Raw genomic sequence first — 24,134 nt, forward strand, 5'->3', positions numbered from 1 at the left:
CTGCATCTTCTAACTACACACCCTCAAGACCCCTATGCTCTGCATCTTCTAACTACACACCCTCAAGACCCCGACGCTCTGCATCTTCTAACTACACACCCTCAAGACCCCTACGCTCTGCATCTTCTAACTACACACCCTCAAGACCCCTCCGCTCTGCATCTTCTATACACACCCTCAAGACCCCTACGCTCTGCATCTTCTAACTACACACCCTCAAGACCCCTATGCTCTGCATCTTCTAACTACACACCCTCAAGACCCCTACACTCTGCATCTTCTAACTACACACCCTCAAGACCCCTATGCTCTGCATCTTCTAACTACACACCCTCAAGACCCCTACGCTCTGCATCTTCTAACGACACACCCTCAAGACCCCTACGCTCTGCATCTTCTAACTACACACCCTCAAGACCCCTACGCTCTGCCTCTTCTGGTCACCTGAGACCCACTCCTCTTCAAGCATCTGGGGGGTCATTGAATCAAGGCAGGCTATTCTCTGTCCTCACTCCACAATGGTATAGAACAAACTTCCCAGGACAGTCATTTTCCGCTGTTGACTAAAAGTTAAAACATAAATGGCTGCTTTTTTATATAGCGCTTTTATCCAAAGCGCTTTACAATTTGTTCCTCGCATTTTACCCATTCACTCACACATTCACACACCGACGGCGGAGGCAACCATGCAAGGTGCCAACCTGCTCATCGGGAGCAATTAGGGGTTAAGTGTCTTGCTCAAGGACACATCGACACGCTGCCCGGGAGGAGCGGGAATCGAACCGGGAACCACCGGATTGCCAGACGACTGCTCTACCTCCTGAGCCACTGTCGCCCCTACCTTTCACATACCTTTCCAATCAATTATCTGCATTTAATTTTTTTTTAAATAACCTTCGTACTGTCTTTTACTATTATTTACTATGCTATTCTGTCTATATTATTATCTACTATGTACTATGCTACTATGCCTATTACTACCTACTATGCTAATATGTCTATACTACTACCTACTATGCTAATATGTCTATACTACTATGCACTCAGAATGTAGCACTCAAGTTCAACACTGCTAGATGAATAACACTGAAGATGTACCCCTCCTGCTGACTTGTTGTACATAATTTCTAAGTCACTTTGGATAAAAGTGTCAGCTAAATGACTAAATGTAAATGTAAACATGGCACTAAAACTGTAGCACTGTGTTCAGCTGTCACTGGGGTGACTCATGCTAAAAATGTATTAGTAAAGGACAGGTATTATAATGCGGTTGGGATGAAAGCATATGCACACACACGTAGACACACACACACACACACGTAGACACACACACACGTACACACACACACACACACACACACACATACATACATACATACATACATACATACATACATACATACATACATACATACATACATACATACATACATACATACATACATACATACATACATACATACATACATACATACATACATACATACATACATACATACATACATACATACATACATACATACATACATACACACATACACACACATACACACAGACATAAACTCTCTCACACACACATACACATACATACACAAACACACACACATAAACATACATACACACACATACACACACACAAACATATACACACACACACATATACACACACACAGAGGACACACATAAATCCTTCCCCTCAATTTTTGAAAAACAGTGTTTAATATGATAATGAAGGTATGATCAAAGTGGATTCCATTGACGGAGCCCGTTTTATCATACTCTAGCAATAAAAGGACAGTGCCTGTTGTCTCTGTTGCTAAAATCCAATAATCCCATACACCACTGTCTACCTATGGTGCATAATGATGATCTAATAGGACCAGACTTGTAAATCATGTTGACTGCTAACATTGTTAAGCAGCGTGTTATGAATGCAACCTAGACACCAACACTGGACTCTGTGCAGCCCCTCTGAGAAAGCCTTGTGTTTTGCCTCTTCCTTTCAAAGCCAAACAGAAGCAGCGAAACAAACAAAAAACCAAGGCACTCTCAAAGGCAAAAGCCAAGCAAATCTGGTCCTGAATGCATGTCTTCTCAAGATCCACAAACACAAGAGTACGATAACATACAGTACACATCTCAACTATAAATGGCTCAAATATCAAAAGGGTCACAGAAATACTAATATCTTGGACGACGACAAGTTCACATTTCAATATCATATCGGGAACCTTACTAGCAAACTGCGACAAAAGATTGTCTTTTTATATACTAATCCGGTTCCCCTTGTTCTTTAGAAAAAGGATTGTTGAATCAACCTTCCTGGCAATTCTGGACTATGGGGATGTAACCAGGGCCGCCTCAGGGGGTGTGCGAGCAGTGCGGTCGCACAGGGCCTCGCGGGAAGGGGGGCCTCGCACAAAAAAAAAAAAAAAAAAAAAAAAATTATAATTTTTTTATTTTTTATTTTTTATTGAAATACAAAATTATTAAAAGTCAGTACTCAACACACAATGCATAATGAAACTAACAATTAAGATGGCTAAAATGACATGCAAGCACAGAAACAGAAAGCAAAAAAATATATAATAATACTTTACCGTATACAGTGTATATCCAACGAAATTACCAATTATACTAATGTCTTATACAGGATATACCCCTAATACCTGTTATCTAAAACCCTACACACATATGCTCCAGCTCGAACCCCCCCCTCCCGGACCCCTCTTTGGATAGTACCTCCATTATCCCTCGCTCCTAACCAGACACTACCATTATAAGCTAGCTTTTATTCTCTCCACCACTTCTAACCACATTGACATTTTGGATTCATTGAGACCCAGAATTCTTGCTGTAGATATTTCTTGATAAATCACATCGAGATATGTAAGAAACCAAACTTTCCGGCACATTTTTTCCGGTTGAAACCAGCGTGATGCGATCAGCTTTTTAGCTACTGTGATACCCGATAAAACCAATCTCTTTAGTTGTGGATTTACTGCAAACTCAAAAACATCATTCAATAGTAATACAGAGGGGTGTACTGGTATATTCCAAGATACGAGTTTTGATAATTGTTGGGTCACATCTTTCCAGAATGCCTTAACTGGTGGGCAGTCCCAATACATGTGCATAAATGTCCCTTCGTCTCCATTTGTACATTGGGAGCATTTGGAGTCTTGTTTAAGACCCATTCTGTTCAGTCTTATAGGAGTCAAGTATGTCCTGTGAATATAGTTAAGATTGATTTGTAGATGTTCCGGGTTCCTTGATGTAAGTCGGACATTTGCCCATGCTCCTTGCCAATCAAAGTCACTTTCCAGGTCTGGTATATCCCTCCTCCAGACAGAGTCTAGTTGGAGGGTTTCATATGAGGACGTTAGTAATTGATGATAAAAACCTGAAGCAAAACCTCTCGATGTCTCTCTTTCATAGAAGAATTTGTGGTATCTGTGGTGTTCAATTGGTATGTCTAATGGAACACTGTGAGACTTCAACCATGTATGTAAAAAAGCCATGTGGACTCTGTGAGATTAAATGTTGTGCATATTTCTCCATAACTACAAAAACCCTGGTTGTTAAAAACATCCCCTAATGAGTGTATACCTTGCTCTTCCCATATAGGGAATCTTATAGGACGTTTTTCAATTAAGAGTGCATTGTTATTGAATAAGGGAGTGTGATTGTGCCATTTTTGTGGGTTAGGATATTTTTTGTGTGTTTCACGCCATATCCGGATCGCATGGGTAATTATGGGGCCAAATTTCCGCTCACAGTGCTTGATTGGTAGTTTAGTGTATGCTATGTCCTTCAGTCTATGTGGGGCTACTATGTTTTCTTCCAATTTTCTCCAGGATACTAATGCTTGGGGATCAAACCATGTTGTCAATGGTCTTAATGTGTACGCCTTAAAATAGTGGAAAAAATCTGGAAATGCCATGCCACCGTCTGCTTTATTTCTCTGTGCGGTGGATCTTTTTATACATGGTGGTTTGTTATTCCAAATAAATTTGTATGTGGAGGAGTGTAATCTTTTCCAGTAACCCTCTGGAGGGGGTAACGGTAGCATTGAACTGAAGAAGTTGATTCTAGGTAGTACATCCATCTTAACTATTGATATCCTTGCCTGTACTGAGTTTTTAAGTTTTGCCCACCTGTCAAGGTCGTCTTTGATTTTGTTTTGGATTTTTGTGTAATTGTGCTTCACCGTTTGTCTTATGGTGGGGAATATTTCCACTCCCAAGCATCTAAAATGTTTTACCATAGGTATCTCACCTGGGAGGGTTATATCTTTTTTTGCAGGGGTGTTAAGTGGAAGGAAAGCCGACTTCGGCCAATTTATCTTAAATCCCGATAAATCACCAAAGTTCTCAATCAACTTGAGTAGATGAGGCAATGTGGTGTTGGGGCTTTGCATGAACAATATTACGTCGTCCGCATATAAACAAATTTTTTGTTGTGTGCCCTTGATTACGATTGGTTCTATAGATTGGGATTGTCTTATATATTGTGCTAAAGGCTCTAATGATAGATTGAATAGTCCGGGACTAAGAGGGCAACCCTGTCTGGCTGAGCGTGATACCGGAAAGATTTTGGAGAAGATTGTACCTGTTGTAATCATGGCCGATGGGTCTTTGTATAATACTTTAATCATATCAATGAATCCTTTTCCTAACCCCATCCTTTCTAATACTGCCCATAGATACGACCATTCCAGCCTGTCAAAGGCTTTCATAGCATCCAGGGACAGCATCGCCTTAGGTATGGTGTCGTCCTTGTTTGCATCTAGTACGTGCAGTATTCGTCTTATGTTATCAGTGATCAGGCGACCTCTTATGAAGCCAGTTTGGTCCGGATGAACTAAAGACGTCATATGCTTTTGTAATCTGATGGCTAATACCTTAGAGTACAGTTTGATATCGGTTCCGAGGAGGCTTACGGGTCTGTAACTACCGCACTCGGTGGGGTCTTTGTCTTTTTTGAGAAGGACTGATATGAGTGCAATATTGTCGTTTTTATGGAAGTTCCCCTCCTTGACTGAGTATAAGATCATATTTAGTAATAAGGGTCCAATTATGTCCCAACAAGAAAGGTACATTTCTGGTGGGATACCGTCTCTTCCAGGAGCCTTACCACTTTGCATTTCGGATATGGCCTTCTTGAGTTCCTCTAGTGTGATCTGTGTTTCTAACTGTTTAGCGTCATCCTCTGAAAGTTTAGGGAGAATAATTTGATTAAGATATGTGTCCATTTTGTTTTGATCGAAGGTCGTTTCTGATTTATATAAGTCGGAGTAGAATTCTTTGAATGTATCGTTTATTATTTTGGGGTCTGTTTCAAGTACTTGTTGTGCTCTAATGGTAGTTATATCTGCAAATTTTGCATTAATTCTTAATCGCATGGCTAATAGGTGACTAGGTTTAGAACCTTGGGAGTACTGCTGTTGTCTTGTGCTGCGTATTTGTATTTCCGATTGTTGTCTGTATATGGCATTGATCTCTATTTTTAGTACGTTAACTTGATTTTCTAGTCTAGTTGAGTTGTTGTATTTTAAAGAATTAAATAACGTTGAGTAAAGCGTTTCCAGTTCAGACAGTTTTGTGCATTGATTCTTGCGCATTTTGGAGGAAAAGCTATCAGTGAAATCCTTGATCATTCCCTTTATCGACATCCATATTATTCTGGGGTCTTGCACCGAGTTTGCATTCTCCCGTAGGAATACTATAAGAGCTTCTTTGAGTTGTGTAATGAATTCCTTGTTATTAAGCATCATCGGATTAAAACGCCATCTTGGGGCTCGGGAAGATAGTATACCAAATGTTCCTTTTAGGAGTAAATAACAGTGATCTGATAGTGCATTGGGTATCATTTCCACTTCATATTTATCAAATAGTCTCGGGGATGCAAAGACATAATCTATTCTGGATAATGTGTTATGTCTCGCCGATCGACAAGAGTACTTTCGGGTCGTGGGATTAAGTGAACGCCATAAGTCATTTACACCTGTAATCTTCGACCAATCCTTTAATGCTTTAGATGAATTCCTTTGTTCGCTGGAAAAGGCGAGGTAAGATTTGTCCATCCTTGGATTCCAAATGGCATTAAAATCTGCACCTATTATAAATGAGTAATCGGGAAGGTTTAACATTGCATTGGTTAGTGTAGAGAAGAAACCCTCTTCGTACAAATTTGGGGCATATACCGCTGCCAACGCTATTTTCCTGTTATTGTGGACAATCCTAGCTATAGTTATACGCCCATCTGCATCCGACCATACTCCCTTTAATTCAATATTTAACTTACGTCTAACGACTATGGCTACACCTCGAGTTCTCGTACCAAAAGAAGAATGACTAATATTATGATATGTGTTATCCGCTAACGTATCTATGTCTTCCTCTAAAATGTGCGTTTCGCTTAGTAGAGCCACGTCCACATGTTCTTTTTTCATCAGTGTGAGCACGCTTTTGCGTTTGTGTTGTTTATTTATCCCACCAGTGTTCCATATCATTATATTCAAACTAGCCATAATCTATACATGTTTTTGTGTAGTTTTTGGTAATGCTTCTGGAGTGCGAAGCTACAATAGATGTACATCCAATTATTGAGGTCCCGTTGAGAGCCGAGCTTAAAGACATATATATATACAAATAAAAAAAAACTTTTTTCCCCTCTCCCAGAGAGTCGTACAGGCCTGTGTTCCATAAACACATCCTCCGCGTATGACTCCCTCACTTAGGCCACCGGATTGCCCAAACTGAGCTTTGTAATCCTAATCTTTCTATGCTAATTGCCATAGGATCTAACATTTTCATTCTAATTCAATAGAATGTCGCTTTTGGTCTTGCGCCTTCCCTTACTGTAGTGAAATATTATGAAAAATGAAAAAAAATAATATACCTTCATTGATATATTCATTTGAACCTTCTACTAACTTATGTAGGAAATATCGGAAAAAGGAAAAGATTGTAGAGAAACACTAACACCTTATTATGAAGAACAATGGGAAAGAACAATGTAAGATAAATAAAAAAATAAAAAAAGGAGTGAGAGCTAAAATAAAACTCAACGTGGAGAAACCACTAGAACAGAATTGAGTAAATAGATAAAAGAGAAAAACAGAGACTTTTAGAGCTACATTGTGCCAATCTCTACATCAGTGGAGTGATTATTTAAATTATTAGAATAACCTTGTTGTGCTCATACGTTTAGGTGTGGCTGATTTTTTTTTAAAGCCTTATTAAGGCCTGATTAAACTTCAGTCAATTGATCATATGCTTATGCTTATACACACCAGATGTTCATGTTAAAGTTGCAGGCCTTCGTTGTAATGGTGCATTATATTCTAGAAGGTTGTAGAATACACTAGTATATACTAACAGACTGCTGTTATGTTCCAGAATGATCTTCCTACCCAGGGTTCATGACTACTAGTATTTTCGGGATATTTCTTAGTGACCCAGAGCAGTCGAGCGATGAGCCCAGAATATTCCAGATTGTTCATAGTGTCAATGATATATTCTTGTCTCCACGGAGACCAGAAGTCTGTAAATATAATGCATTACGAACCATATTATACACATTGTGACTTGGTGTTGCCGGCATGCATAGCATCTGCTACTTTTGTTGAGCCTGGATAAAGTCATTCTAATACTGAGATACACAGAGAAAGAGAGAAATGAGTAGGCTTATCTGGTGCGAGACAGTGCTGCGTTCTGCCCTGGGGGATCTGCTCCATGTAGATTCAAGTATTCCTCGGCGTCTTTAGGCGTGCGTAATCCTTCCCTACGGCCGTCTTTACCCACGATCGATAATAGTGCCGGGTATATTAGCCTTGGTTTGAGGCCACACTTGAACATTTTCTGCATCACCTCCTTGTAGGGGAAACGCTGAGCGATGGCCTCTTTGCAAAGATCCTCGTAGATAAATATTGTATTTTCACCATGTTTCAGCTTTCCCCTTTGGTTGCGTGCAATTCTGATGATGTCATCTCTTATTGCCGTCTTGCGCAGAGTAACAATGATGACTCTTGGACCGTTGCCTCTTTGTTCTCGAGTACCGATTCTGTAACATTGGTCCACTATCGGCTCTGTGGTTAGAATGTTGTTACCCAAAATCTCTGATAACACTGTTGGAAACTTGTCGTCTGTGCAATTGACTGATTCATCAAGTCCTACAATGCGGATGTTATTTCGCCTGTAGTAACGTTGGGTTTCGAGTAGCCTCTCCATCGCTTCATCTTTAACTTCTTGTATTTTTATCCGACATGCCTCTTCCACCTTTTTTATCTCCTTCGTTACCTCTGTCAGACCATCGTTGACGTTCTTCTCGTTCTCTTTGACTGCCCGTGTAATTTCTGTCACCGTATTCTCCACTGTCGTGATTCGCACGGACTGTACAGCGACTGCTTCCATAACTTCATCGAATTTAGCATCGATGTGTGCGACGTGTACTTTGAAAGCTACCATCTGTTCCTTAATCAGATCCTTAATCAGGCTAGTCAGAGAGTTGAAGTCGGGTTGTGTAATTACACTGCCAGTGACAGTTGATATTGTAGTTGCAGTGATGGGGCCGATGGATTTGTTGGCTATTATCTTCTCAATATCCTCTGCTTTGTCCTTCACGCTACTTATTCCTGTCGTTCCCGTTATGTTGCCCTCTATTGTCTCCCTCTCGGAGCCAGTCGCCGATGGACCCGGTATATTCTCCGTTATATTCCCATCGGGGGTTGTCAGCAGCGGGTCTGCCGCCGCGTCGCCTGTTGTTTCCTTGGATCGTGTCTCCATCGGCGCCGTTGGATTTGCTGCTTCGTGTTTCTTTCTACCCTTTTTCTCATCCTTACCCCCCATGTTGAGTCTTTATGTCTTTTGATATAGTTAGTAGAAGTTCCTATTAATACATACGATGTGGTTTAATCTCATTGGTATTTGTTAAAATAATGTTTTTGAACGAAAATAACGGTGACGGGAGCGGAGCTGTTACCAAATGCGTGCGCTACATATTGTAGCTAAACCGGATTATTTTTTTTATAATCTTTTTTTATTTTTTTTATTTTTTTTGCGAGGCCCCCCTTCCCGCGAGGCCCTTTTTGATCACAGACCTAAAATCTAGTTTTGCTTATATGCTTATATATTTCACATTAGACACGTTTGTAGAATGTGTCTGACTTGTTCCTGGCTCTGCGGCTAGATCTGCAGCAGACATACTCACTATTGGAGCTCTGGGGCTCTGCAGCAGACATACTATTGGTTTCAACAAAGGGAGGGGTTACATCATGTGTACGCCGGCGTGCGTCAGCTGCGTTTGACTATTTTGCGCGTGCAGCTTTGGAGGTTATGCTTAGTTATGCCAGCCAAGACGAAGAGGACGGTCATTCGGCAGATGGACTGAAGATGAAAGTTGTTGCATGTTAGACAGTTCAGTCAGGCTAGCCATGTCGGCTTAGCTAAAGGCAGGGACAGCTAGTTAGCTTTAGCTACGTTATAATATCGAGTGCTAACGTGTGGTTCAGTCGGGATAGCCATGATGATGTCGGCTAGTAGCTAGCTTAGCTAAAGGCTAACTAGCATTAGCTAACCTAGAGAGAGCGCGTGCAGCATTGTTATGCCAAGATGAAGAGGACGGTCATTCGGCAGATGAACTTCGTCAACTCCACGCGGTTGTCTCCATCCTCTTGGACGTTTGGTGAGTTTTTAATGCACTCTATTCTATTCCTGCCGTGGATATATCTCTCTCTCTCTCCCTCTCGGGAGCCAAACGGGCCGGCTAGCTGTTGTAGCTAATGTTATATTCAGCCAAACGGGCCGGCTAGCTGTAGTAGCTAACGGTGTGTGGCCTGGTGTCAGTACCTGGCTACTCTATTTGCAGTTAGCCTATTTAGCTGATGTCGGCCATTGGCTCCTAGCTACTTTGTTTTCTCTGGTATAGACCCTCTTCTCTTTGGATTTAAGTGTTGATCTTTGTCCTTTTGGATCTATGTATATTCATGTTGCCTTTGTGAAGTTATCTTTTCATTCTGTTTTGTTCTTCCATTAAAAGTTGAATATCCTTTAGGGGCTCATCTTTGCTTATCTCTCTCATACATGCTCTCTCTCTAACACACACACACAGACATGCTCTCTCTCTCTAACACACAAACACACATGCTCTCTCTCTCTCTCTCTTTCTAACACACACAGACATGCTCTATATCTCTCTCTAACACACAAAATGACATGCTCTCTCTCTATATATTTCTCTCTCTTTCTAACACACATATACATGCTCTCTCTCTAACACACACACACAAACAGACATGCTCTCTCTCTATCTCTCTCTTTCTAACACACACAGACATGCTCTATCTATCTCTCTCTCTTCAATTCAAATGGGCTTTATTTCACATTCTTGTATTTCTCCCAGTAGGTATGGGAGTTTTGAGTTATTGTCCATGTTTTCAAAGTCTCTTTGGGTGTTTGCAATTTGTGGGAAGTATGTCTTGGTATAGTGGGCAGGTTGTTAAGAAGTGGAGCTCGGTTTCCACCTCATCTTGTGTGCAGTGGGTCTGTCTTCGCTTGGGAGCCAGGTCTGCCTATGGCGGCCTTTCTCGATGGCTAGGCTGTGCTCGCTGAGTCTGTACCTAGTCAAGGATCTTCTTAGTATTGGGTCAGTCACAGTGCTCAGGTATTCTGCCACTGTGTACTCTCTGTTTAGGGCCAAATAGCATTTCAATTTGCTCTGGTTTTGGGTTGTTTCTAGGGATGCCCCGAACGATCGGCCACCGATCGTTATCGGCCGATATTCAGTATAAATATGCGATCGGTGATCGGTGATAATGCTTTATTTTCACCGATCGTCAAACCCGATCTCACACGCTGTCGCTGAGTTCTGTCTCAGACTATCTCTCGAGATAAAGCTGGGAACGAGGTTAGTCTCAGACACCGGTGGTGCGGCGTCTGCTCATTCCTCCAGCCCCTCCCGTACGCATGTAAACACGGGTCTAGTCTAGTGAGACACGGGACACGGGAGGACGGCGTCTCCATGAGCTAATGTTAGCTTAGCTACCGTTACAAAATGACCCAGTCAACTATTCACTTTTAGTTTAATACATGATGAGGCATTGTCTAACCGAACGGTATCTAGCCGGCCAGCTACCGATGGCTCCTGACATAAACAAACGCTCCACAAAGTCTAGTAGAGTGTATGATACCTGTTAGCTGTTAGCTGTTAGCTCACGTTAGCGCAAGCTAGTTCACTGTTCAAAACGAAATGTCCCATTGAACTAAATAATTCACTGAGGCGTTGTATTAACGTTATATATCCGGCTAGCAGTAGCTACAGATAGCTCCTGATATCAATGTCTTATAACACTGATTCGATGCGTATTCGAGCTGAGGGCTTGTGAATGTGATTTAACGTTATACCAATACTAGGGTCCAGCTGCAGCGCCGGAGAATCCTTGCCGTAGCTCGAGGCTACTCGAGTATAGGGTCCAGGTGCAGCTCCGGAGAATCCTGGCCGTAGCTGGAGGCTACTAGAGTACACACAGACAGTGGAGCTTGTTGCGTGGTGGCGATGTCTCGCAGATAATACAAGTACAAGTCTAATTATATAATATATATATTTTATAAAAAAAAAATAAAAAAAATTATATAAAATACATTTTAATTTCTTTTAATCAAAAACGATCGGTATCGGATTGGTATCGGCCGATATGGCTCACGACGATCGGTGATCGGTATCGGTGGCAAAAAACGTGATCGGGGCATCCCTAGTTGTTTCTTTCCAATGTGTCTCTCTCTCTCTCTCTCTCTCTCTCTCTGGCCTTGCTCTGGTGGAGGGTCAGGGGCATTGCCGGGTCTGTGCAGCGATAACACTGTATATTGACTGTAGAACGGGAGCTCTCTCTCGCTCTCTCGCTCTCTCTCTAGCTATATGTTGACTGTATCATGCCCAGCCTCGGGCAGCGCTATTATTTAAGAATATGTTGACTGTATATAAAAAAATATATATATATATTTTTTTTTACCTTTTAGGGGGGGGGGGGCCTCGCGTTTAAATCTCGCACAGGGCCTCGCATTTCTCCCAGGCGGCCCTTGATGTAACATACAGACATACAGTATGCTGCAGCCTCCACACTCAGTCCCATAGACTCTGTTTACCACTCTGCCCTGAGGTGTAATACCAGTGATAGCTACCCAACAATCACCACTGTATTCTATATGACAAGGTTGGTTGGTCCTCATTAACACATTGACCGCCACAGCAGGGGGCGCTAATACCCCATTCATTGCCAGGTCTTTATTCAATGGATATAGTTTTAGACTGTGGCATTTGCGAGTGCTTAAAATATATCTTATATTATATCTATGGGTCTAATAACGCAGTCGGGTCTCAGTGAGCTGCTTCTAGTCAACATTGCAGAGACAGATTGTTTTTTCATTCCTACATTTCCGTTTTATACCGTTTTGAATAGAGTATGGTTTGGGTGTTTTTCAGTAATTCCAGGAAAAGGCGAGAAAAATGCATTTTACTGTAATCCAGTCATCACGTTGTAATTTTTCGGCTGATTATCTAATCATCCTGAAATCAACGCTAGATTATCACTATTATGTCTCCTCGTCCATACATGAAATGACCGTCGTAACGGGGCGCCCCCCCCCCCCCTCACCCCCACCGCAGCCAACGGTAATAAGCACATACACGACACACAGATTGCTTTGATCGCGGTAGAAATAAATGTCAGATCAACGATCAAATTCATATATGATGTTCTTACCTTATATCTGATGCAAAAGAGATAATCCAAATATTTTATCGCAATTCCAAATAATGCTTGTGGAGGTCCGCACCACACTACCGACCGTTTCACAATGACGGGCGGGCTCAGATCGCCTCCTAAAAGACACAAGCCCATTTTCAATGAGATGCAATAGCTCCGCCTGGCAGTAGAGGGCGGTGTTGTCTGTCTGCCAGCTCAGACAGGGTCTGAAGACTATACCAGAGGCTGCGGCTATGAATTATGAATAGATATAGCGAATAAACGATATAACGATTCCAAAAACGAGTAAACTTGTTGTTGGCGCTATTCGATTGGCGGCCAATAACGAGTAAACTCGTTGTTGGCGGCCATTGTGTTAACGGGGGTGAAAACCATGGGTACCTATATTTTGTCATTTAGCTGATGCTTTTATCCAAAGCAACTTCTGTACGACAAGTCAGCAGGAATGGTACAACTCTATCAGCTGAGTAACAATGTTCATCAAACTGTTCAGACTTGAGTGCTGCAGTGTTGAGTGTATGTTAGTATACAGTATTAGGAAGAGTGCATGACAGTAAGAACTTTTTTTCTTAATTTTTTCCCCCCAGTATATTTACCACCTTATACCTCAGCTATGTTGCAATGGAATACAGGAATACAGACGCGATCCAGTGTCTGGTTCTTCAGGCTCTCTGTGTTGGGACTGAACTTGGACAGACTGCTCTTTGTGTTGATGCAGCTGTGTCTGTCATGGAATCTCTTGCAAACTGACCCTAAAATGTTTTGCTTTTGTTTCACTAGGGCGTTCTAGATCTGACTGTAATTGTTTTCCTTAACCTGCTACTGTCCCATTCTCATATTTATTTGTACTATATAGTTATGCTTTCGATTGTACGAGTGCTCTCGTTCTACTGTTTACTTAAATTATTTAATGTCCTGTAATTTATGCACCTTCTGTGTCATTAAAAATGAGGGGTCGCCCTCAATTGACTCCAGAGGTCGAATAAAGTACAAATACAAATCAGCACACGTTGGTAATATTCATGTATTTGTATTTTGTATTTATTGGTTTAAAATATAGAGACAGTGCATATTAAGGAACATTTTACTGTAAATATGCCAGTTTAGCCAGGTTGGCAAATTTCCAACTGTAGTCTCTAGGGCAGGTGACATGAGCACTACAATAATTAAGACATAGTACAATAATTAAAACACAGTAGGAATCAGTAGGTTACAAGCCCGTTGATAAATCACATGACAATACACTAAAATACATTAAAATACATTAAAATACATCACAACCCCTCAGTTAAAATGGTCGCACACTTGACCATCTCTCAACCATGATTTTAAGTTCGATTTAAATTAAATGTATCTTTGATACTCCCTGAGCCGTGTTGGCAGACTGTTCCAGGTGTGGGCTGCTCTCACAGAAAAGGCTGCCTGACTAAAAGCAGACCTCCTGTTTGGAACTACACAGTCCCCTCTAACTACAGACCATGGTATATCTGTCAGAGGTGATGATGTGCCTTCATCGCATGTCCTCCTCACGACAGAACGATAGGATTCAAGTTAGAAATCAATGAAATGCCCCTTTAAATGCAGCCGCGTACTCAAGAAATAACACTGGGAATAATACTAGTAGGGTCCACTCGCTGTGTGTGGAGGAGGTGAAAGGATGGAAGTAACATAATGTCCTCTCTCACTCTCTCTCTCCTCCACCCACCTCTCCCACCCTCCTTACCTTGCTCCCCTTTCCTCTCTCCTCCACCCACCTCTCCCACCCTCCTTACCTCGCTCCCCTTTCCTCTCTCTCCTCCACCCACCTCTCCCACCCTCCTTACCTCGCTCCCCTTTCCTCTCTCTCCTCCACCCACCTCTCCCACCCTCCTTACCTCGCTCCCCTTTCCTCTCTCTCCTCCACCCACCTCTCCCACCCTCTTTACCTCGCTCCCCTTTCCTCTCTCTCCTCCACCCACCTCTCCCACCCTCCTTACCTCGCTCCCCTTTCCTCTCTCTCCTCCACCCACCTCTCCCCCCTCCTTACCTCGCTCCCCTTTCCTCTCCTCTCGCTGCCCTCCTTCCCGCTCTCTCTCCGTCGGGTGGCTGAGAACCCCCCCAGGGTCAAAATCTATTACCATACAGGCCTTAACCCCCACAACCAATTAAAACAGCTCTCTCTCTCTGCCTCTCTCTCTCTCTCTCTCTCTCTCTCTCTCTCTCTCTCTCTCTCTCTCTCTCTCTCTCTCTCTCTCGCTCTCTCTCTCTCTCTCTCTCTCTCTCTCTCTCTCTCTCTCTCTCTCTCTCTCTCTCTCTCTCTCTCTCTCTCTCTCTCTCTCTCTCTCTCTCTCTCTCTCCCCCCTCCTCCTTACAGTCTTTATCCAGCCCTGCCAGGTACATACTGACCTCTGATTCATATTAACCAGAAAAGGACGTGGTATAGTTATCAGGCCCTGAAATAGGGCTGATTTCGTCGAGACTACAGTAGGTGCCGGGGCGGGTTTCTATGAGAAGTACAAATGTGTGAGAGGTCGCTCTCTCAGTGGGTCCATATTCACAAGAGCTTCCAGGGTTAGTAGGAGTGCTGATTTGAGGTCAGTAACCCGCAAATACTTGTCTTAATGACCTCAGTCAAACTAGCAGACTGAAGCTGACTCTACGCCAGTGCTACACCACTCGAGAGCGGGTATGGACCCTGGAACTGCAGCCGACGTGAGTGGGAGGGGGCGGAGGGAGGAGATGGACATAGGAAATATGGTGGAGGATGTCGCCCCCCGGTGGCCGTTTGGATCATAGCCATAAAACATCAGGCAAAGTGAGTGAAATAAACAAGCAGAATAAAAAGAAAATGTATGAATGAATTAACTAGTGCTCGGTCTGATGGGAGTTATATTGTGGCACCTTTGAGGCATGTAGAGCAATGAGAGTAGTTTTATAAAACAGTTCAGGCTGAGCAATATAATTGGCTGAGAGGCTTTCCGACTTGTTTGTAATACATAGAGTATTATTCCACTTTTATACATGAACTCACTTGTTCACACACACACTTCATTAGGTAGGGAGTGCAGCGCGGTGTGGTCCGCTGTAGCCAGTCGATTTCAAGGTAAATGGTAAATGGCTGCATTTATATAACAGCCTTTATCCAAAGCGCTTTACAACTTATGCCTCACATTCACCCGTTCACTCACACATTCACACACCGACGGTGGAGGCAACCATGCAAGGTGCCGACCTGCTCATCGGGAGCAGTTAGGGGTTAAGTGCCTTGTTCAAGGACACTTCGACACACTGCCGGGAACCGGGAACCTTCCGATTACCAGATGACTGCTCTACCTCCTGAGCCACTGTTGCCCCATGGTTTGACGTGTTGTGTGTTCAGAGATGGTCTTCTACAAATACTACTGTTGTAACGCATGGTTATTTGAGTGGCCTTCCTGTCAGCTTGAACCCTAGTCTGGCCGTTGACCTCTGACCTCTCTCATGAACAAGAACCAGTCTGTCTGTTCTCCTCTGATCTCTCTCAATAACAAGAACCAGTCTGTTCTCCTCTGATCTCTCATTAACAAGAACCAGTCTGTTCTCCTCTGATCTCTCATTAACAAGAACCAGTCTGTTCTCCTCTGATCTCTCTCATTAACAAGAACCAGTCTGTTCTCCTCTGATCTCTCTCAATAACAAGAACCAGTCTGTTCTCCTCTGATCTCTCATTAACAAGAACCAGTCTGTTCTCCTCTGATCTCTCTCATTAACAAGAACCAGTCTGTTCTCCTCTGATCTCTCTCATTAACAAGAACCAGTCTGTTCTCCTCTGATCTCTCTCATTAACAAGAACCAGTCTGTTCTCCTCTGATCTCTCTCAATAACAAGAACCAGTCTGTTCTCCTCTGATCTCTCTCAATAACAAGAACCAGTCTGTTCTCCTCTGATCTCTCTCATTAACAAGAACCAGTCTGTTCTCCTCTGATCTCTCTCAATAACAAGAACCAGTCTGTTCTCCTCTGATCTCTCTCATTAACAAGAACCAGTCTGTTCTCCTCTGATCTCTCTCAATAACAAGAACCAGTCTGTTCTCCTCTGATCTCTCACAAGAACCAGTCTTTTTTAGTTTTTGTACCATTCTCTGTAAATTGTTGTGTGTTAAAATCCAACACTAACTCACTCTTGTGTTGCTCGTTTCATTTGCACATATTGGCTTGGCAAATATTCAAACGAGAACTTCTCCAATCCGCTATTAGCTCAGGAGGTAGAGCGGTCCTCTGGTAATCTGAAGGTTCCGGGTTCGATTCCGGCTCCTCCCGGCAGCGCGTCGACGTGTCCTTGAGCAAGACACTCAACCAGGGCTTGACATTAACACCCGCCACCCGCCAAATGCAGGTAGAATTCGGCAGTGGCGTGTAACTCCGTCACTCTTACCAGCCACTTTGGTGGGTATACCGTGCAGCGTCACCGTTTTAGAGTCGTAGTGAAGAGTCTCTCTCTCTCTCTTGGAATACAGTGCACGCTTACTTGCGTTGCGCGTAATGAGAGTCTCTCTCTCTCTCTCTCTCTGTCTCAAGTAGCCAAACGTTACACTATGAAAACAAACTGGATATTTGGATAGTGTGTGTGTGTGTGTGTGTGTGTGTGTGTGTGTGTGTGTGTGTGTGTGTGTGTGTGTGTGTGTGTGTGTGTGTGTGTGTGTGTGTGTGTGTGTGTGTGTGTGTGTGTGTGATTTTTGGCTGGTGAAAATGCTGAGTGGCTAGTGACATGTGGCTGGTGAGCCAAAAAGTTAATGTCAAGCCCTGCACTCAACCCCTAACTGCTCCCGATGAGCAGGTTGGCACCTTGCATGGTCGCTTCCGCCGTCTATGTGTGAGTGAATGGGTGAATGTGAGGCATAAGTTGTAAAGCGTTTTAGAGAAAAGCACTATATAAGTGCAGTCCATTTACCAAATGTTGTCTTTTTCTATTCGATGATGGTGAATCGGAGAATAGCATTAAACCTTTTACACCCTTGAGGTGTCACATAACAGCATATATATAAATTGTCCTTTTCATGTGGTGAATGTGATTGAAAGAGATGTTTTTTACGTCAGCGTGATTTTGTGAGATATAAAGGTGAACTTGAGGTGTGACTTGGTATTTTTTATGTAATTGGGTCCACACTACCTGAAGCAGGAGATGGTATTTTGAATTAGGGCTGAACGATTAATCGATTTTAAATCGAAATCGCGATTTTAAATAATGCAATTAGCAAACCGCAAAAAAAATTTAATCGCAAATATTATTATTATAAAAAAAATTGTAACTTTTTTTTTAAATACAATTTATTTAACCAGGAAGTCCCATTGAGATACAGGATCTCCTTTGCAAGTTGTTGTTATTGTTGTAGGAACGGTTTGGGAGAGGGAGGTAAGGGGTTTTAGATTGTGTGTTGTGAAGTTTAGACTTCAGAGAGGGAGAGTAAAGTACAGAAAAAAAGGTACCGTTGCGTTGGGTACCGGTGTCGATTCCCAGGTAAAAAGAAAAATGTTCAGGCTCGGTGTCCCGAACAGACCCACGTGTAGGCCAGATGCAAGCCGCATTTTACAATAAACCTCTGTGGGGCTGCTTAAAAAAATTTATTATTATAATCGCAAATTTTATCGCAATCACAATATCTGTCAGAAAAATCGCAATTCGATTATTTCCCAAATTCGTGCAGCCCTATTTTGAATGTGATTGGGTCCACGCTACCTGAAGAAGGAGATGGTAGGGAGCTCCAGTAGCTCACCACGTACCTCGAGCGCTATTTCGGCGCCGGGGACAACCGTGCTCGTCACGGATCTGGGGTTTAGCGAGTTCGAATCCCGGACTGCAGCCGTGCCTTTCCCAGAGTGTCTTCCCCCCCATCTGAACCCCTTCAGCCTGTTTCTGTCGGTCATCCTTGACCAGAATAAATGCGATAAAACGCAAAAAAGAGCCAGTGAAATGGCCAAAGTAAAAAAAAAAAAAAAGAAGGAGATGGTATTTTGAATGTGATTGGGTCCACGCTACCTGAAGCAGGAGGTGGTATTTGAGGACTCTCTGCATCGGGACGACCAGCAGGTCTCTCAGGGTAAACCTCCCATTGTTTGCCCTCTTGGAGCATTCCTGTGACAAAAAACAAAACACCATATAACTCTGTATGATAGCATGTACACAATAGTGTTGTATATACCGTATACATTTACATATTATATTTTACTGCATATATATCGATATCTGTCTGAATATACCTTCATGTAATTATTCTATCTACCTACTTATACATCTGCATAAAACTCTGTATGAGAGCATGTACAATAATGCTGTATACCGTATATATATATTTATAATATATAATATAATATAATCCTTTTTACATATCTGTAGATACTATATCTATAATACATATCCCTTCACTATTCTTACTAGTTACGCTGCTGGCCAGTATGACTACTACCATACTGTCTTTATACCTGTATCACTGTAAATATTAATACTACAACAGCACTATTACTCAGTAGTACTAATTTATATATTTTATACCCAGTTTAATCACCTGTACATTGTATAATATTACTATTGCACGTTACTGCTACATTTGCATTCTGGTTGGATGCCAAACTTATTTTCATTTGACTGTACTTGTGCTGTATAGTGACAATACATTTGAATCTAATCTGATCTAATATATACAGTAAATCAGCATGTGGCACAGCGCTGTAGTACACAGAACAGACACTAGAGGACACTGTGTTGTTGTACAGTGCATTGTGTCAGGTTCCTCATTGAGATGATTGGTGATTAAGGTCAGGTGTCTAACCTCCAGCTTCAGTCGGACGTCCTCTTTCTTCTTACAGATGAGGTCTAGAACAGCTATGGCTATCTCCACCTGGCTGCAGTATATCCCATAGATCAGCAGTCTACAGTTGATAAGGAAACAGATATGAGGCCACACACAATGATGACATGGAGGAAATACAGACTTATCTCTAAAGCGCTATTCTCATTGGTGCTAGTATTATGTGGGGACCCATGGTAATAGAAAATGACGCCCATGACCTCCGTGATTTCCAGATCACTCATAGTATTATTATTTTTCTCGTATTTTTATATTCAGATTCAAATTTGATTGCCTATATTTATGTATTTCTACTATTACCCTGCCCATACCTGTACCTCCGCTCCCCCCTCTCCCATGCTGCTATGACACTCGAATTTCCCCAAGGGGATCAATAAAAGAATATCTTATCTTATTATTTCTTATTGTTTCTTATCTTATCTTATCTTGGATGTGCATTCGCATGGGATATGTTTTACTGGTGTGTCAAACGTTATTGTTTCAAAAGGCACCTCAAACTAATTCACAACAACAGCAAAGGCACCGCCTGATGCACAAATAGAATCACGCCGAGCACTTCAATACGTTTTCAACTATTATAATGAACTATAACAGTTACAGTATGTGCACCTACTTGGGATGGAAATACATTTTTCAAGAAGCAACTGTAGGCCTATCGATATCCACGCTGTGGTGAAGCAGATTGATTTGGCGTTTGCACTGACATTTAAATCCTTCCTGTATTGATTTGACTACAATCAAAAAATCTGATTACGACCCCAAATTAATGAGATGCCGATTCACATGGGACTAATATTATCAGATGACCTCTGTGTTTGCCGAAATATGGTATTTTTTTTAATTTCTTTATTTCGCACCATTTCAGCAAAACAGTAAAAAATCTAAACATTGACCATGACAGAAAGTGTAAAGGTGCTGAGTAGAGGCAAGAGACCCAGATGGGCCTATACGGGGCCTCAACTCATTAAATCACCGAAAGAAAGAAAAAAACACAAAAACAAAAGTAAAGTTAAATAAGTTCATAAAACTATTTTCATAATATTAAGATAATAATAAGATAATAATAATAATAATAATAATAATAATAATAATAATAATAATAATAATAATAATAATAATAATAATAATAATAATAATAATAATAATAATAATAATAATAATAATAATAATAATAATAATAATAATAATAATAATAATCAAAGTAATAATAATAATAATAATAATAACAAAAACAACAACATTAATAATTAGTCTAAACAAATTAACCCATTCTCCGCCAATCACGCGTTAAGGCGAGTTTCTCCGCCATGCGTTGTCTGCCAATCACGCCGTAAGGCGTGTTTGAGATCAATATTTCATATTTTTGTCATGGTATTCATATTTCACCCACGGAGTCTTGGCTGATGCTGTCTGAGCCATCACAACTCTGCAACGCTTCAATACCGCCACCTGGTGGCCGATCGGCGAGTTGCCAAACCGGAAGTGCCCGTTGGAGCTCGGTCCGTCCCCTAATTTCGTCCGGCCACTCGTTTATCGTCCCGGGGCTCAATACAGACACCGTGGATATGGATCTTTGCCATAACTCAATAATCAACATGATTTGGACGTGTATTAGTAATATACAAACCGGAAATGGATCGCATCGATCAACATCACATAATTGGGATCTGTTTGCTCCACTCTCATCGCCCAACGCTACGAGGAGACTGACGTGAGTTTCAGCGTTTTTCTTTATCATTTTCGATACAAACTGCTCTGATCAATATATCACCCATACTACATAAATCATTTAACGTCGGTCATTGAATTATAAACGACCCCCCCCCCCCCCCCCCCCCCCCTCCGTTCACCCGCAGATGATCAGTCATGACGTTTAGGACCATGTACAGTTGACATTTTTAATATAGCATAGATCGGTATCAAACTGCATTTGATAATCTAATATATGCATTTATGCCTATAGCTCACGTTCTATGAAATACTGCAGAAAACGATAAAAACATATTTATACTCTAGACGGTATTTTAGTATGAATGTGTGAATGAAAAAATAAAACGTTCCTACATCCTGAACGATAGATAATTGATGTTGAATGGGCCATAGTAATGTCAATTTAGCAATACAATTTAAAAAGTTATAGCCCTGCAAAGAAGGTGAACATCTCCATAGACAAATAGCGCTGGTTTAGGATGATCAAAGTGGTGGCAGAAAATGGGTTAACATGAAACTGTAAAACAAAGTGACATTAATGGTTTTGTGAGATTGAAGCTATTCATTTAACAATGTATATTTAAGCTTGGATTTGAGTGATGAAATAGATGAGCAAATCTTTATTATGGAGGGTTTTGAATTCCAAATTGTAGGACCTCTAAATCTTATACTGAACTCACCTAATGTTGTGCGGAAGAAATTACGATGAATATTATTTGATTGCCTTGTTGGATATGAATGAATACTGGAGTTTGGTATGAAAATATTATGGAAAACAATAGGAAATAAATCTAAATTAAAAGTGCAGTTAAATATAAAAATACTGGTATACATTAATATCAAAGATTGATAGTATTTTAAGTTACTTAAAAAGAGGAGCAGATGGTTCAAGGTGATTAGAAGTATAGTGGCAAGCCTTATGAATTTATTTTGCAATATAAAAAGTTTATGAAGAGAAGTAGGAAAAGTACTAGCCCAAATAATATTACAATACGATAAATATGGGTATATCAAACTATAATAAAGTGTCAAAAGACAGGAGCGATTCACAAGAGAAGAAATCCTTCTAATAATGCCATATGATGAGTCCTGTTTTGAATATTTTTTGTTTTTATTTCTGAAAATCATATAATTCGGTTTATTAATATTTAATGAAAGCCTGGTAGTTAATTTGCACAAGGATTTTCACATTACAAAATACAGACATGTCAGATTCGCACAGGATTAAGACATCCTCTGCAATTATTACAAATTACTAAAGGTCCCCAGGTGATAGTCCTGTGAAAATATGGCTTATGGCATCATAGCCTATATCACTGCAAAATAAACTGAGATAGTGTTGCACTGTCCAGTCCTCTCTTCACACAGCAATCTGCGCTGTGATTGATTGAATTAAAATTGTATTAACAGATTGCAGAATGGGTACAATACAGCACGGCTCAATACACACAATTGTTAAGGGGATGCAGACCAGAGAAAGACTTTCGTCTTGTTTACATCAGGGTCCCCCATTTTCAATTCATAATGAATTGTAAGTAAGGGTGCAACTTGCACCGTGCAATCCATTCTTTGTGGATCTAGCCGTTTTTTGTCAGACAGCAGGAACACTTCCACAAGAAATGCGTTGGATACCTTTCCTTGTAGGTGATGAAGATCTGATAGAGGTTTAAGGCATTCTTATTGAGGATGGACTCCTGCACATCGACCATGAGGCTCTTGTGAACTTTAACGAGGTCCTACATCAAAGAGAGAAACAGTCGATTACACTGCTATAGAAACCAAGTAAGAACATCAACAAGAAAAGAGAAGGCTGGTGGAACTCACCGGAATGTTAAGGAAAACACTCTCGATCTCCTCCACGGAGAAGAACTTCTTCAAAGGATTCAAGAAATACTGTGGGAGGGGAGAGAACTGTTGAACGACTCCAAATATAAAAATATAAAAATATTTCAATGACATCTATAACATACTCAGTCTATTAGAGATAACTGACCTGGGAAACCACAACACATATCATTGGACCTGTCACTGTCTTTGTCATGAAATATCCCAGAACAGCAGCATTCCAATATATACAGGTATACAGTACCAATGTGGTCAATCAATCCCTGATATAGGTGTGGTGGTGAAGTCATACTGCTCCTAGTACAGAGAAGAGGGATACAATACAGACCTTCTCTATGGACCTCAGAGGGATACATGTCTTCAGAGGGATATGATACATAACTTCTCTATGGACCTCAGAGGATATGATACGTGTCTTCAGAGGGATATGATACGTGTCTTCAGAGGTATATGCTACGTGTCTTCAGAGGGATATGATACGTGTCTTCAGAGGGATATATACGTACCTTCTCTATGGACTCCAGGGTCTCTGTGTACTTCTCTTCTGTCTGCTTGATCTCTGTAAGGCAGTAGCTCCGCACATCCAGCTCAGCTGCCTGCTTCTGCAGAGACACAATGGTAATTGTGGATTCACAGCAGTCTGACAGGAAAGTCTTTAAAAACGTCACTGTTACGTGTGCGTGTTTGTACACATGATCTGCATATGTGCATATGATGGTACGTGATGGTACGATGGTGTGTGTGCGTGTCTGTGTATGTACGTGTGTGTGTGTGTTTGTGTGTGTGTGTGTGTGTGTGTGTGTGTGTGTGTGTGTGTGTGTGTGTGTGTGTGTGTATGTGTGTGTGTGTGTGTGTGTGTGTGTGTGTGTGTGTGTGTGTAAATTGGTAAATGGTAAATGTGTGTGTGTGTGTGTGTGTGTGTGTGTGTGTGTGTGTGTGTGTGTGTGTGTGTGTGTGTGTGTGTGTGTGTGTGTGTGTGTGTGTGTGCGTGCG

General features: G+C 41.5%; 1 protein-coding gene across 1 annotated transcript in view; it reads right to left on the reverse strand.

Annotated features, from left to right (window-relative positions):
* The window catches only part of LOC311238773 (guanine nucleotide exchange factor VAV3-like), a 132,024-nt gene that overhangs the window by 56,563 nt on the left and 51,327 nt on the right, over positions 1-24,134 (reverse strand). The window contains exons 6-10 of the mRNA XM_084326958.1: positions 23,648-23,743; positions 23,121-23,189; positions 22,929-23,032; positions 19,548-19,647; positions 18,758-18,853 (exon numbers count right to left, since the gene is read on the reverse strand). Of these exons, the coding sequence (XP_084183084.1) occupies positions 18,758-18,853; positions 19,548-19,647; positions 22,929-23,032; positions 23,121-23,189; positions 23,648-23,743 (465 nt within the window). The remainder of the gene's footprint in view (positions 1-18,757; positions 18,854-19,547; positions 19,648-22,928; positions 23,033-23,120; positions 23,190-23,647; positions 23,744-24,134) is intronic.

The sequence above is a fragment of the Notolepis coatsorum genome, assembly GCF_963971535.1.
Source record: "Notolepis coatsorum genome assembly, chromosome: 13".
In the NCBI taxonomy this organism is placed as follows: domain Eukaryota; kingdom Metazoa; phylum Chordata; class Actinopteri; order Aulopiformes; family Paralepididae; genus Notolepis; species Notolepis coatsorum.